This window comes from Camelus dromedarius, chromosome 8 (assembly GCF_036321535.1).
Source record: "Camelus dromedarius isolate mCamDro1 chromosome 8, mCamDro1.pat, whole genome shotgun sequence".
NCBI lineage: Eukaryota > Metazoa > Chordata > Mammalia > Artiodactyla > Camelidae > Camelus > Camelus dromedarius.
In genome coordinates this window covers 55,793,944-55,810,656 of record NC_087443.1, presented here as the reverse complement: position 1 = coordinate 55,810,656, position 16,713 = coordinate 55,793,944, and the positions used below count along the sequence as shown (strand labels likewise).

Below are 16,713 nucleotides of genomic sequence, written 5' to 3'. Positions count from 1 at the left end.
TGTGTGTGTGTGTAGAGCTGACGGGTTGGGACCTGACAGGTCGAACTGTGAGCCCCCTCCCCCGCAGCCCCTGCCGGCTCTCAGCGCCTCGAAGGTTCCACCTTTGAAACTGTACGCGGCTCACAGCGGCCGCCGCCGAGTGGTCGTCGGGAGGCGGAGGCGGGGAGGGGTTCGGGGGAAGGGCGGGGAGGAGTCTGGCTCTGGATGTGTGCTTTGCGTTTGATGGATGACTGCCGGGTGGGAGCGAGCGTGCGGGTGTGAGTGTGTTTGAGTGTGTGTGTGTGTGTGTGCGCGCGCGGGGTGCGTGCGCGCACGGGGCCTGCCCATTTTCCTCCTCGCAGCAGTCAGTTGGGAGCTGGAGGGAGGGAGGGAGGGAGACGCAGCCAGCGAGAAACCGGAGAAGAGCCAAAAGCCCTCCGCCGAAGGCGCCCTCCCTCCGTCCGCGCACAGGCGCCGTCGCTTGGAGGAGCAAGGTGCCACCCAGCCCGCAAGGGCGCAGCGTACCAGCCCGCGGTCTTTTCGGCGGCTCTGCCCCGGGACTGCACCTGGAGACCACCCCAAACGGGGATGGTAAGCGGCTACCGCCGTCTGGCACGCAAGCGGGACGCCGTGAGGGCACCATGGCGCTGACGCCCCAGAGGGGGTCCTCGGCGGGGCTTGTCCGGCTCGAGCTCTGGCTGCTGCTGTGGGCAGCCGCGTGGCGCCTGGGTGCCAACGCGTGCCCCGCCCTTTGCACCTGCACGGGCACCACGGTGGATTGCCACGGCACGGGGCTGCAGGCCATCCCCAAGAACATCCCACGGAACACCGAGCGCCTGTGAGTATGGCCCCCGTCCACAGCCCGCGGGGAGCCCGGACGTTGCCCTCCCATCCCGACGCAATACGGGGCTGGAGGTGAGGGTGGGACTGGGGGCCTGGGCTCTGCCGCCCGTAGACGAGTCAGTGCCTGCCAACGTCCTTCCCGAGCCAGAAGCCAGGAGTCCGGAGCGCCACTGTTTCCCTTTCGCGGGATTCAAAGGGCCCTTGGCGGGGCTGTCACCTCCCATCCTCACACCTGCCCTCTGCGCTCAGCACGGCAGGCCCTTCCCACTGCGCCAGCACTTTATTCCTCCAGGGTGCCTGCGGATTGGTGCCAGAAAGCCTTCCTGGCACCCAGGAGGGAAGCTCCTCACACTCAGGCACCATGTCTCCTTTTGGGCACATGGGGCTTGGACTGTGTTCTGAGCCGGAGGTGTGGATTTGAGCTCTGAGGGCTTGTAGGCTGGTTGATGGGCTGCAGGATGGGATGGAGTCGAAGTTTCTAGTCTCCTCCTTCCTCCCCATTGTTTGTCCCAGAGCCTTAAGAATTCTTCCCTTGGAAGTGTGAGGCATTGGTCCCCCACTGCACATCCAGCCCACCCCAACCCAGGCAGACAATGGGACCTGAGGGATTTGAGTTTGGGGCTTGGGGTATGTTACATTCAGCACCCAGAGAAGGGTAAGGGTGACCTGGACCAGGAGTCCCGTTAATAATGTTGGGAGGTCAGGAGCTTGGAGTGGGAGACACGAGGTTAAAGACATTGACCATGACAAGTCATAAAAAACATTCCTCTTATCCTGTTCTTGCTCACTTCTAAATTCTTGAGAAAACTCGGCCCTTTCTAGACCCGCCAATCTTCGTAGTGTGTGTGTGTGTGTGTGGGGGGGGGGTGTGTGGATGGTTAGGCTGTGTGTGTGTTTATCGACATACATAATTTGTTTTCTCAGGTTCTCTTGCAGAATGTGTGTCTGTGTGAATTCCTGGTATCTGCGGTGTCACCTCAGTAGCGTGAGGCTGGGAGAGTCCCTGTACATGGACTGTGTGTATAGATTTTTGGTCTCATGCAGGGCCTTTGTGCTGCTTGCAAAGGTGGCTGCCTTGGGAGATTTTTGAACTGGACTTTGGAGGAGGCTGCCAGCCCCTGTGAAACCTGCCTACTCCTTTTCCCCAAATCCCTGGCCCACTGCAGTGGTGCTCAGGAAAGGCACATATTTCAAGAACTTTGGAGTATATTTTCATGACTCCCAGCAGGTCAGAGGCAGAAATCTGACCCTGGGGAGAGAGCTATCTCCTAAATAAAACTCAGTAGCAGGGTCAGCAATGAGCACATTGGCCCCAGAGTCTTGGCTGAGTCTGAAAAGTTCCTGTGGAGGTTTCAGAGAATTTGCAATCTAGATGCAATGTAGATGGGAATCGATCTCTCTCTCTCTCTCTCTCTCTCTCTCTCTCTCTCTCTCTCTCTCTCTCTCTCTCTTCTCTCTCTCTCTCTCTCTCTGTGTGTGTGTGTGTGTGTGTGTGTGTGTGTGTGTGTTGTGGTGCGGAGGAAAGATGCTGTGTGGGGAGAGGTTGGAATGAACCGAGGCTGTACGTTATCCTGTGTGGCCCTGGAGAGGGACCAGGGGTCAGAAATCTGTCTAGGGGACCTCTGAGGCTGCAGGGTCACCCTCCACACCTGTTCCCTCTGGACATCTTCTCTTTCCTTTGCTTTGCCCACAGGGCATTTCTCCTGCAGCTGTTACCCTGGCAGCAGCCTAGGTCTGAGACATTTTAGCCCTTCTCCTTTGCATTTAGATCTGAATCTTGAAGTCACCTCATTCCTTGCTCTCTCTCCTCCTTTAGTTTTGAGGACAGTGTCTGTTTTGATTTTGGTGAGCTCTCAAGATCTTTTGCAATCAGAGTGAGATAGAAGTGAAATTTCCTAGCGCAGAGTAAAGTCAGTTATTTACTGTGTGACCTTGGGCAAGTTACTTAACTTCTCTGAGCCTTCGTTGCTTTCTATCAGGAAAATGGGGCTGTTGATACATAAGGTTTCTGGTTCTTGTGAGGACTGAAGATAATGTATGAGAAGTGCTTGGTACCTTATGATGCTTGCTAAGTGAGAGCCATTATTATAACAGGATCAAGAGAAGAGTCTTGTTCCTTAATTCAGCAAATGTTTGTGGAGCTGGTAACTGCCCTGGGTCCTGAGGCTCCAGAAGGGAGTGAGCAATTCCCTGCCCTCAAGGGATGTACAGTTGAGAGGACAGGGTAGGGGACACCCAACTGTAAGCTCTGACAGTGTGATGGGGCTGTGCGTGGGGAAGCTTTGGGTTGAGAAGCCCTTTTCTGAGGTGAAGGAGCTTCTGAGAGGATGGATCATTTTATGAGGGTACTTTGGGACGCTGTAGTGGTTGGGTTAGATTTTGCCAAGCACAGAGGGCAGGCACCCCAGAGAGAGGGAATGCAGGAGCCAAAGGCCTGCAGATGTGAGTGTGCCTGGCCTGCTGGGTAAAGGGAGGGACCAGCTTTGCCCCAGGGCAGAAACATGCTGTGTCCAGTGGGATGTGATGGGACTTGAGGCTGGGAAGGGTCAGGAGGCCTTTCTCTATCTGGATTTTTTTCCTTTGGGGACTTCAGGGTTGGGGTCCAGGGGCGAGTTACCAAGTCTGATCTTTGCTGGGTGCTGAACTTCTCGGGTTGGGGAAGACTGTGGAAAGCAGAGGGATCCTGCCTTTTCAACAAACAGGCCGCAAAAGAGCCATTTGAAGAGGAAAAGAACATCCTGAAAAGAGGCCCTGGGCAGACTCAAAATAACTGTGGCAAATGCTTTCTCTAATCAATATGGGTGTCGTGCAGTATCAGAGCCTGAAACAGCGGCTCCTTCCCAGGCTGTGAAATTTTTATAGACTTGCAGCTGTGCCTTCATTCGCCTTTTGTCCTCTGGGCAGTTTCTACGGCAGCCTATGAGGCCCAGCAACTTTATGATCATATATTCCATAACTCCGGGCCCATCCTGTCTCCCCAAGTGGGAAGAAATCGTCATTGGTTTGCTGCGGGGACTTCTGGAAAGAGGCTGCGCCGGCTCCAGAGCTGTTGAGGAGACTGGTTCAGCCAGAGGGGCCGTGGGGCTGTTGGGCCGGGTGGGGAAGGGATGCTGAATAATTCACTGCTGTGGAACAATTGAAATCCAGGTCAAGGGTTGGGGGTGTGGTGGAAGAGGCCTGGGCGCTTGTATCTTTGTAGGACCCACACTCAGAGGGACCCAGCCATGGCCACTATTGTTTTTTCTTCCACTCAAGGACCTTGACTGTCAGTTGGATTTTTTTTTTTTAATTTAAAGAATCTTTTGGACTAGAGTATTTAGGAGACTGTGATGAAGGCGTGTAGTATGTGTGGATACCCGCTTCTCCCCTCTGCCCTGGGCACTTTTATGCTGGGCTTGCCACAGATCCCCCCTGTGGGTGCAGGGCACAGAGAGGACAGAGGATGGAGAGACCGCCTGGGAAGGCCTGCTGACTTCTGTTTGCCTCCAGGTCCAGCACTTTCTGCTGCTTTTTGGGCCATGGGGGCCTCACACTCCTGCCTGCCTCGATATATCCTCTTGCCTCCTGGCCAGTTTGTCCACTTCTTAGCTCCCTGCCTGCCGCCGAGGCCTGAGAGGCCCCACTGAGTCTGGAGGCCCCATTCCATCGGGCAGGTGGTCATGACCAAGGAAGACTGCCCAGGGCACCTCCAGACCAATTGTTTGGAATTCCAGATAATGATTGGATGGTGGCTGGGGGTGATTCAGAGGGGTCAGGGGGCCAGATGGAAGCCATGTCTGCTAACTGGGGCCCCGTTGGCTGGGCTTTCTGAGCAGGGCTCTGTGGTCTCCTGCAGTAGAGACTCACGCTGTGCAGGGGGAGTTGCCTCCAGGTGAGGCTTATGTCTCCAGTAGCAGATGCACTGGGCTTATTGCTGGGCTCTGAGTGACTGGTAGTACCGCCCAGTGCTGTCACTCCATTTGCTCTGAGACCCAGTTTCCCCACCTGTTAAACGGGATGATGGTTGCAGGTAGATGGTGATGATTTTAAATGAGAGGATGCATGCAGGGGGTCTGGAGGCATGCTTGGCACAAGGCTGGTGTTCTACTATCCTTCAGCCTCCGGGGAGAGTGACACCTACAACCTTATGGGGTTTTGCCAGGATTCACTTATTCTATGTGTGTGAAAATGGTTTGTGATTCCAACGTTAGATGATGTTATTATTATTTTTATTATTTGAGAAGCTCAGGCTAAAGGTTTGCGGGTTCAGGTGGGGGAGGAGAGAGCTTGGGGGGGGGTAAGCATTTGAATATTGACCGAGCTGCAAGCTAGGGTCTGGCTCTCCAAGTGCTCCTTCCCTGGACCTTCCCCTGTCCCTTGGGATTTGGAGACAGGGCACAGGGCAGTGTTATGCAGGGACTCTGCAGGGTGGACCGCTCTGGAGCCAGACTGCTTGACTTTTTAACCCCTCTCTGCCACTCAGCAGCTGGAGGTGGTGCCTTGGGCAAGTTATGAGGTATAATTCACTCATTCAACAGATAGCTGTTTATTGACTGTCTGCATCGTGCTGAATGAATAGTGGCCGACAGAAATTGAAAGTGCCCCCCCTCTCTCTGAGTTTTAGTCCAGCAGGGGAGGTAGAGATGAATGGCACAGTATCAGAAGAAACACATAATTGCAAGCTGGGATAAGTGCTCTGGAGGAAAGCGTGACTTCTCATACCCCATTTCCTTGCCCATAAAATGGGGATGATGACAGGACCTGCTTCAGAGGGTGGTCCTGAGGATTAAATGTGGTGATGCTGGGAGAGGCACTTTGCACCGGGCCTGGCACACAGCAAGTGCCCAATAAATGGTAGTATTATTATTGTTATTAAGGTGACAGAGAATTGCAGGGACGTGAAAGGAACTTGGGCGCCACTCAATGCCAGAACCCAGCACGGCTCTGCTCTCTCTTGCCTCATCAGGCAGCCACTGGGCACTCTGGATCTCCAGGGAGCCCTGGAGCACATGGGGACCGGGCTGCCCCTTCCACGGTACCCTCTCTCCGAGGCAGGGAGGGGGCTGGCTGCGGTGGCCCAGGCTGCCTGAGGCTGCCAGCAGGGGCGACCGTGCTCTTTGGGGGCTGGGTGAGGGGCGGCGGGACGGCAGCTCCCGCATTATTGGGAGCAGACGGGAGCTTGGCGGAGTTGCCGCCTCCAGTTCTGTGCCGGCATTAGGAGCTCGGCAGGGCTCTTGCTTAATGGGATTTTCTTCCCAAATGCTGTAATTATCGCCATACAAATACTTATTACCCCGAGCAGATGACGGCCGGGCTTTGGGCAGTAGCCAGGGAGCTGGGCTGTGCTCGGGGGTGGAGAATTGGCTCCTCTTTTTGAGCTCACAACCCCCTCCTCTTCTTTCTGGATCCCAGCCTGCGGCGGGCAAACAGCTGTTGGGCACCTGCCGTGTGCAAAGTGTCTAGAGAGGTTCAGGGTATGGATTTGCTCCTTGGGGAGCTTGCGGCCTGGTGGGGAAGAAAGGTCTGTCTACGAGAGAACAAATGTGTAAGGATGCCCATAGGGACGTAGAGCACGGCAGCTACCAGTGCAGCCTTTAGTGTGAGAATGGCACAGTTTAAATCCTGGCCCTGTCAGCTACCACCTGAGGGATCTCAGCTGGCTCACAAGTGACTCGACTTACTCATCTGTAAAATGGGAGCAACACTAGCACTTACCTTATAGGGCTGTGAGTACAAATGAAATAGTCCACATAAAGTGGTTAGAATAATGTTGGCAGGTAGAAAGTATCAGTGTTAAAGATGAGGAGGAGGGAGTGAGAGATGGAGGAAGGTGCTGGATCCCCGCAGGGACTGGGGAGGAGGAATTTGAACTGGGCCTTGAAGGTTGGTCAGGAGCTCGGTGAGTGAGAGGTGAAGCGAGGACAAGGGAATCTGCGGGCATCTAGAGTTGCGTGCTGTGGGTTTGGGAAGGAGAATAAGGAGCAGACCCAGTGGATGGGGTTAATGTTTGAGTTGGTGAGTTCTGAGAGAGAAGACTAAAGGAACGAGTGGGCACAGGCCACGGGGCTGGGACATGGGGAGCCATCAGGGGGTGTATGTGTGTGTCAAATTTTTTATTAAAACTTTTTGTTTTTACTATAGTGATGTTTAATAAATCTATAGAGTTGAGTAAACATCACCACAATCCAATTTTAGAATATTTTCATCACCCAAAGAGATCCCTTGGGCTCATTGTAATTTTTTCTTTTGTTATAATTTCAAATTTACAGAGAAGTTGCAAGTATAAGGAATTCCTGTTTATCCATTATCCAGACTCAATTGTTTATTTTGCCCCCTTTGCTTTCTCATGTATTACACACACACACACGCACACACATGCACTTTTTTTCTGAATCATTTAAGGATAGATTTAAGACATAATTTTTTTCCTCTGAGTGCTTTAGTGTGTATTTTTCTAAGAACAATAATGCTATGAAAATCAGAAAATTTAACATTAATACAATACTATTATCTACTCCATGGTTCCTGTTAGAATTTCATTAGTTGTCCCAATAATGTCTTTTTAACTATTCTTTGTCCAGGTTCAGAATCCTGTCCAGGATCTCACATGGCATCTACTTATCATGGCTCTTTAGTCTTTTTTTTTCTTTTAAACAATTTAATGTGAATTTCATCTGTTCTCTTTACTTTTAAAATTTTTATTCTATTTTTTTTGGTGGCGGGGAGAGGGAATTAGGTTTTTAATTTATTTCTGATTTATTTCTAATGGGGATTGAACCCAGGACCACGTGCTCTGCCACTGAGCTATACCTTCCCCCTTAGTCTCGTTTGATTTGGACTAGTTCCTTAGCCTTTCTTTGTTTTTCTTGACCTTGACATTTTTGAAGAATCCCAGCCAGTTATTTTGTGGAATGTCCCTCAATTTGGCTTCATCTGCTCTTTTCTCATGATTCCATTCAGTTTACATACAATCCACGATTACAAAAATTACGCATTTTTGGCGGGAGTGCTAAACAAGCAATGTTGTGCCCTTCTCATTGGACCACGTCAGATGACACATGATGTCAGCTTGTCCCAATATTGGTGATTTTAGCTTTGATTTACTCGGTAAGTTGGTGTCTGCCAGGCTTCTTTGCTGAAAAGTTACCATTTTCCCCTTTGTGATTAATAATCAATTTGCAGGGAGATACTTTGAGGCTGTGTACATTCCTACTCATCAAACTTTCATTTCACTAGTTTTAGCAGCACTGATGAGAAATTTCTGACTCCATCATTTCTTCCCTATTTATTAGCTGGCATTCTACCATAAGGAAGAACTTTACCTTCTCTCCCATTTGTTTGTTGTCTGTTTATTTGTAACAGTGTGAACTTGTGGATTATTGTTTTATTCATTGGGTTATAATTTGTTATTACATTATTTTGATGTTTAGAGCATCCCGGGGCCAACGGGAGCCCCTTCAAGCTGCTCCCATGTCCTATTGACAAGACCCTTTAAGCCCTTGCCTCCAGGGGTTTTGAGTGGAGAGTGACAAGTGCACAGTGGTGATTTAAGATCTTCTGTTGCCTGGCTTTGATGTGGACGGTAAATGGAGAGAGAGGCCAACCAGTGGTGAGGAGACCGGTTGGTTATGGTGACTGTGATTTCCGACAGCAGTTTTTCTGTCATTGCTGTATGTTTGTTCTTTTTAAACTTTTATTTTAAAACAATTTTAGACTTACAGAAAAGTTGCAAAATAGTACAGAGAGAATTCCCATACACCCCTCACCCAGCTTCCCCTAATGTTAACATCTTTCTTAATCGTAGTGCAATGATCAAAACCAAGAAATTAACATTGGGACAAGACTAAGCTATAGACTTTATTCACATTTCACTAGTTTTTCCACCAAAGTCCTTTTTCTATTCTAGGATCTAATCCAGGATTCCACACTGCATTTAGTTGTCATTTCTCCTTAGTCTCCTTCAATCTGTGACAGTTCCTTAGTCTTTCCTTGCTCTTCGTGACATTGACACTTGTGACAAGCACTAGTTAGTTATTTTGTAGACTGCTCTTCAGTTTGGGTTTGTCTGCTGTTTTTTCACCATAGGATTGAGGTTATGCATTTTTGGCAAGAATGACACAGATGTGGTGTGAACCCTTCCCAGAACATCCTGTCAGAGGGGAGATGACATCAGTATGTCTCATTGCTGGTGGTGTTAACCTTGATCTCTTGGTTAAGATGGTGTCTGCAGGGTTTCTCCACTAAAACACTATCTTTCCATTTGTGATTAATAAATATTTGGGGGAGATACTTGGAGAGTGTGTAATATCCTTTTTGTCCTCAAATTCACACCTACTAATTTTAGCATCCATTAATGGATCTTGCCTGCAACCATTATTATCCAATTTTGCTTTTCTATCTCCCTCATTCCTTCTACATTTATTAATTGGAATTCTTCTGTAGAGAAGAAAATCTTATTTCTTTTTAAAAAGGTGGCTTGTTTGACCAGTACCTTGGGTTTTGAGTTTCCTGAGGGTAGGGATTGTGTCTCATGTATTTTTGTATTTCCATTGCTTGGTGTATGGTAGGTGCTCAAAAAATGTGTGTTCAATGAATTGTTTTAAATCTTTGGTAGGACATTTAATGGTTCTGATCTTTGTAGTAGAAAATATGATCATTGTGGTAAGTTGAATAATGGTCCCCAAATATGTCCACATCCTAATCACTGGAACCGATGAATACGTTACGTTACTGGGCCAAAGGCTCTTTGCAGATGTGATCAAGTTAAGGATCTTGAGATGGGAGATGATCTTGGATTATCTGGGTGGGCCCAACATAATCACAAGGGTCCCCAAGGAGAGAGGCAGGAGGGTCAGAGTCAGTAGTAGGAGAAATGTGCCAATGGAAGCAAGAGATTGGAGTGATGGGAAGAAGGGGCCATGAGCCAAAGAGTGCAGGCAGCCTCTTGATCGATAAAAAGGCAAGGGGATGGATTGTCCCCTAAAGCCTCCGAAAAGGAATGCAGCCCTGGAACATCCTGACTTTAACCCAGTGAGGCTGATTTTGGACTTCTAATCTCCAGAACTATAAGGTAATAAATCTGTGTTGTCTTAAGCCATTAAGTGTGTGGTAATTTGTTACAGCAGCAGTAGGCTATACCAGCTACTCCAGTTTGCATAGAGTTAGGAGGCTACTGCAGAGGCCCAGGCATGAGAGGAGGCAGGCCTGGACTGAGGCAGAGGGTGCAGGGAGAGCAAATGGGAACGTCATGGGGGACCCTATGGCCCAAGCCTGGGAGAATGATCTTGCAAACAGAGTAAAGTTGGGGAGGGAGGCTGATCCTGGAGGAGAAGCCGTGAAGTTGGCTTCTGCCTCTTTTGTTTGAATTGCCAATAGATGCCTATGTGAAAAGATGACCCTGGAGGTAGGAATAAGGGATGATTATTCTGTCGAGTATTCAGGTTGGGGAGACACTTGGGAGGGCCTCCTGGGGAAGCGGTGGGACCCACAAGGGCAGTGGGAAAGAGACTTCAATGGGAATAAGAATCTCCTGGGAAGCTGGTATAAAATGCAGATTCCCAGGCTCATCCCAGAAATGCTGAGTCAGCAGGTCTTTGGTAAAGGCCATTCAGGTGATTGATATGTGGGAGGTGCCCAGGACACACTCTGAGAAACACCACTTGATGCTGGGGTTTCCTGGTGGAGAAAGTGTACACTTTGAAGACTCAAGAGGATGGACTTTGGCTTCCACCCACATTAAGAAGGCAGGGGGAAGGGAGCGCCACCAAGAAAGAGCTGGCGGAGGAGCAGGAAGAGCTCCCCACCTGTGTTTTACACAGAGGAGCCCTGGTTGAATGTGTGTGGATTCCACGTGGGCGATGTGGTTACTGCCAAAGCCGAAGAAGAAGGCCTTTGAAGATGAGGGGAGGGTTACAGTGTGGAGAGCAGCCAGTCTGTCTGAGGGTGAGGGCCAAGGAAGGCTTCTGGAATTGTGATTGGGGGTCACTGGCAGAGCTGGGCAAAATGGTTTCCTGGGAGAAGTGGAAGGCGGAAGCAGATGGTCGGGAGCAAGTAGGTAGTGAGGTTTGCGGGAGGAGAGCGCAGCAAGGAACTCCAAGGACAGCAGCTCTGAGCAGATTGTTTGCAGTGTAGGTGCAGGAGGACTGGAGTCCTGCTGGGGTCGCAGGTGGTGGGGGACGATTGTGGAAAGGAGGAGTCAGGGCCCTGGGCAATGGGGGAGGGGAGAAGCTAGACAGGTCAAAGAACAGAGGTGGAGGGCAGCGAGGAGGGAGTTGTGATGGTGTTGGGGGTCACCATTCAGAGCCCTCACCTTGTGCCCCGGCTCCGAGCCAGATGCTTTAGCCACATCCGTTCTTTTACTCCTCATGGCAGTCCTGAGAGGATGCATTATAGTCGTCCCTCAGTATCCGAGAGGGATTGGTTCCAGGACCCACCCCTCCTCAACCTAAACAAGGTACCAAAATCCCAGATGCTCAAGTCCATTGTATAAAATGGCGTGCTATTTGCATATAACCTACTCCCATCCTCTCCTATACTTTAAATCATCTCTAGATTATTTATAATACCTAAATCCAGGTAAATACAGTGTAAATGCTATGCAAATAATTGCCAGTGAGTGATAAATCCAAGTTTTGCTTTTTGGAATTTTCTGGGATTTTGCGGGGAGATATTTTCTATCTGTGGTATGTTGAATCCACGGAGGTGGAGCCCATGGAAAAGGGGATAAGAGCAGACTGTACTTATCACTGTTTTGTAGATGGGAAGGTTCAGAAAGGTAGAGCCCTCTGCCCAGGGTCAAACAGCCAGCTGGTGAGTGGTGCTCTGAGTCCCTGGGTCTCAAGGCTCTGTTTGTGCATAGTGATTCATTTATACATATATATATACATATATATTCTTTTTTATTATAGGTTATTACAAAATATTGAATGTAGTTCCCTGTGGTATACATTAGAACATTGTTCTTTATCTATTTTATATATAGTGGTTTCTACCTGCTAATCCCAAACTCCTAATTTATTCCTTCCCTGCCTTTCCCCTTTGTTAACCATAAATGTGTTTTCTGTGTCTTTGAGTCTCTTTTTGTTTTGTAAATAAGTTCATTTGTATTTTTTTTTAGATTCCACATATAAGTGATATCGTATGATATTTGTCTTTCTCTGTTTGACTTACTTCACTTAGTATGATCATCTCTAGTTCTATCCATGTTGCTGCAAATAGCATTATCATTCTTTTTTATGACTTGTTTGTGTAAATTTGACTACTGCTCTACAGTCCTCGCTTCATTCATTCATTCATTCATTCATTCAACATTCATTTAGCACCTACAAAACCTCTGTCAGGAGCTAGCACTAGGGCATAATGGAAAATTGGCCAAGATTGATTCCAGCCTGCATGTGTTTGCAGGGTGGACCCAGGTTGCAGGCTGGCATGAGGAGGGGTGTCTAGCTTAGGGTTTGGGGTGATGAGCAGAATTGGGGGATGCAGGGAGGTGCTGTTGCAGGTGGAGGTCAGGGTGTTAGCTGGCAGGTGGTCTCTCAGGGCCTGGGGCAGTCAGCAAGTGGAGAGCAGGCTGGCAAGCACTGGATATGGAGGCCTGGTGGCTGGCACTGGGCCTGGCTGTAGGGTTGTGGTTATGGGGCAGGCCCCAGACCTAGGAAGGGCGTTGGTAAGGGCAAGGCCAGGCCTCAGTAGTGAAGGAACTTGGGTGCAGTCTGGGCCTCAGAACAGAATACGCCATGGAGTTGGGGTTAAGAGCTGGGCCCTGAGCACTGCCCACCCATTAGGACAGCTACTATTAAAAAAAAACCAGGGAGTGGGGAGGGAAATAGCTCAGTGGTAGAGCACATGCTTAGCATCCCCAGTACCTCCATCAAAATTTTTTAAAAAATATTTTTTAAAAAATGGATAAACTTCATCAAAATGGAAAACTTAAAAAGAAAAAAACAAACCCAAAACCAAAAAGCTAGGAAATGACAAGTGGTGGTTAGGGTGTGGAGAAGTTGGAACCCTTGTGTGTTGTTTCTGGGAATGTAAAATGGTACAACTGCTGTGGAAATGAGTATGAAGATTTCTGAAAAAAATGACACATGAAGAATTACTATATATAATTCTGCAGGTTCAAGTCTAGGTATATACCTGGAAGAATTGAAAGCAGGGTCTCAGAGATATTTGTACCCCCATGTTCATAACAGAATTATTCATAGTAGCTTAAGGGTAGAAGCACTGATGGATGAATGGATAAACAAAATGTGATTTAGACATACACTGGAATATTATTCAGCCTTTAAAAGGAGGGAAATTCTGACACATGCTATATCATGGATGAACCTTGAAGACATTGTGAGATAAGCCAGTCACAAAAAGACAAATACTGTATGATTCCTCTTTTATGAGGTACCCAGAGTAGTCAAATTCATAGAGACAGAAAGTAAAATGATGGTTACTGGGGGCTGGGGGGAGGGAGAAATGGGCAGTTACTGTTTAATGGGTAGAGAGTTTAGTTTTGCAGAATGAAAAAGTTCTGGAGATCTGTTATACAACAATGTAAATGTTTTTAACACTATTGAACTATGCACTTAAAAATGGTTAAAATGGTAAATTTTGTTATGTGTATTTTTAATAGTAATTAAAAAAAAAAAAAAAAGACCTGAGTCCTGGGGTCAGACATGCTGGGTTCAAGTCTTGTGTTATTAGCTGGCTGATCTTTTTTTTTTTTTTTTTAATTTTTTTTCTTTTTCCTTTTGGGGTAGAGGTAATTAGGTTTATTTATTATTTATTTATTTTTTAGTGGAGGTACTAGGGATTGAACCCAGGACCTTGTGCATGCTAAGCAGACACTCTACTACTGAGCTATACCCTCCACCCCTACCAGCTGGCTGATCTTGAGCAGAGTCTGTAAATCAAGACTGATAGCAAACCTTTGAGCCATGTGCTATTATGAGTCTTACATGAGCCGGCTTGGTTGTGGTGGTATAGATATTACTGGTAACAAAGTCAGGGAAACGAGAGGAGTGCCCAGGAGCCTGGGCACAGCGGGATCTGTAGCAAATCTGCCCCATTGTAGGGCCCCTGACTACTCACTCCTGGGGCTTATTGATTCACCACTTGGTGGGGGGCCGCCCCAGTGCTGGGGTTGGTGCCAGGCCTGTGGGCTCTGCTGAGGGGCTGGAAGAGCCTCTGGATCGTGACCTGCTGAGGCCTGAGGACTGTTGGGAAGGCTTGGGGCTGATGGGAGTGTGCGCCAGACCCCGGCCACGATGTGCTGGCAGCAGCCGGGCTCAGGGGGCAGGACTGTTCGTTCAGCTTGTATTTAGTGAACACCTACTGTGTACCAGGCACCCTCATAGATGCTGGCTTACAGATGTGGCCTCTGCCCCTCACATCCTGGCGGGGGAGACTGGCCTTTAACAAAGGACCTCGTATTGAACACACTGCCGAATTGAAATCCCAACTCTGGAGAAGGAGCTAAGTGAACAGCAATGGGGACATTTAAATTGAGATCTGAAAGATGTTAGGAGTCAGCCAGCTGTGGGTGTCGGTGGGCAGGGGAGGAGGAGAGAGGGCTGTTCCTGGCTGAGGGAGCAGCATGGGCAAAGGCCCTGAGGCAGAAGCACTGGTGTGTTGAGAGAAGTGGAGGGTCATGGTGGCTGAAGCCCTGGGGGCTGGAATTTTCCTAACAAGGGAGCTGAAGAAAAATCAGTCTTTTAACCTGTGGGCTCTGGAACGGTTGTTGATAAAACAGCAGTGTCCTCAGTGTGTGAAGCTTTCCTTGGCTGATGTCCATTTGGAGAGAGCATTTCTTAACTAGTATGGGTTTTTTTTTTTTTCCTGAGTGCGGAGCAGAGAAACATGGAAAACTCACTCAACCCAATGCTAATTGGATTATATCAGTCTTATTTTATTTTATTGAAGTATAGTCAGTTTACAATGTTGTTTACAATCTCTGGTGTACAGCATAATGTTTCAGCCATGTATATAAATACATATATTTATTTTCGTATTCTTTTTTATTATAGGTTACTACAAGATATTGACTATAGTTCCCTGTGCTAATCAGTATAAATTTGTTGTTTATTCAATTTTGTGAGGATTCTCCTTGTATTTCCAACGTAAGAGATATTCTGCCAAAGTTCAGTAGGTACTTTGTGTGAATTGTTCTGTACGTAGATGTAGTTTTTGTTGTATTCGTGCTAGAGGGTGAGCACCGCGTCCTTCTACTCTGCCATCTTGGCAGTCCCCTCTGGAATATGTCAGTTTTAGTGCAGATTTACTCATGCATTCAAGAAATACTTACTGAAACATCTATCGGGTACCAGGTACCATGTACTGTGTTAAACCCTGGAGACACAATAATGAGGAAAAACTGAAAAGGGGCTTGTACTCTCATGGGGTGGGGGATAGAGACATCAGTCAGCGAAGCCCCAAGTGCATGTCAAGTTGCCCCTGATTCGTGCTCAGAAGAGAGGGTTGGAGTGCTCTGTTGACCAATTGGAAGGAAAGGTTGGAGTGAGTTAGGCAGAGGAAGGAGGGAGCAGTCCAGGCAGAGGGAAGTGTAAGTTCAAAGCCCCTGCCACCGGAGGGAGCAAATCAGAACAGGGAGTAGGGCAGGCCACGTGGGGTTTGTGGTCCATGTTAAGGAGATTTTTTCTGATTCCAAGAGTGATGGGGATTCACTGAAGGGTTTAAGTGGGGAGTGACATGATCAGATTTGCATCTTGAAAGATCACTCTGGCTGTGTGGCCTGGAGAACAGATTGGAGGGGAGCCAAAGTGAATATGGGGAGCCTGTTTAGGCGGCTCCGGGTGCTCCAAGCAGCTCGCCTGCCTTCAGGTTGGGGCATGGGACCTGCTACCACTGTCGGGGTGGTGCTGGGTAGGGAAATTCTTCCTTCCCTTAGTTCTTCGGTCTGACTGCAGACAGTGCTGTGGGTTTGGCCAGGGTAAGATTTCAAAGGACAGCACCAAGATATACAGTTCCCCAGCCCAGAGGCCTGTCTCAACCACAGTCAGAGAGTACCTGTATATTTTTTGGAGACCCTGCAGGAAGGGATTTGGGGGGCAGTTGAGCCTCTCCCTTGCCACTGCAGGTTTGGGCCGCTGTAGGAAGGTTCTTGGGCCTTGGGGAGGAACCAGCACCATCAGTCGCTAGACCCTGCCCCCACCATGAGAATGCTTGTGAAGTGCATGGGGCCCCCAGAACACCCTAAGAGGGGTCCCAGGTGTTTATTCCTGCAGTTCTAGGAAATCCGAGGGTTTCTTTCAGTTTATCACAAACACACAGTTGCTGGGGATCAGATTCTTGTTTCCTGTGAGGAGTCCAGAAATCCTGATTTGTTTTGTTTTTGTTTTTTCCTCAGTAGTTTTGCTTCAGAGGATTTTCTCCAAAATCTCTTACCACCGAGGCTTTCCTTTTAGGTTAGGACCACACAGGAATGATGGGAATCAGGGCCATTTGCCACTGGAGTGTATTTTCTCCTGGGAAGAAGGATGGGTGCAGACTCGTCACTTGTGAAAGAGAGAGAACCATCTCAGGGCGTCTTCCCTGGGCCTCAGCATCCTGGGGCCTGCTGGGCAGGAGTAGCTGGCTCCTCCCTGCTGAGTGTGACCCAGCCATCCTGGCACCTGCCTGAGCTGAGCCTGGGACACCACCCTGCTGGTGGTGCCAAGGTCCCCGAGGGATACAACAACAACAATGGTGGTAGTAGTAGTGAAAGTGATCGCAGCAGGTAATACTGGTAGAGAGCACTTACGTGTGCCAGCCACTGCTCTTGGTGCTTTAGAAATACTTAAGTCACTTAAACCTCGCCACATCTCTAGGAGGTGGGTACTATCATTATCCTCATTTTACAAATGGGGAAACCAAGGCACAGAGAAATTAAATATTGCACCCAGGGTCACATAGCTAGTGATGGTA

The 16,713-nt window shown here is 48.6% G+C and overlaps 1 protein-coding gene across 1 annotated transcript in view; it reads left to right on the top strand.

Annotated features, from left to right (window-relative positions):
• Window positions 1–251: 251 nt before the first annotated feature.
• Window positions 252–16,713, top strand: part of SLIT1 (slit guidance ligand 1) — a 157,659-nt gene continuing 141,197 nt past the window's right edge. Inside the window, exon 1 of the mRNA XM_031461512.2 lies at window positions 252–817. Coding sequence (XP_031317372.2) covers window positions 621–817 — 197 coding nt within the window. The 5' untranslated portion in view covers window positions 252–620. The remainder of the gene's footprint in view (window positions 818–16,713) is intronic.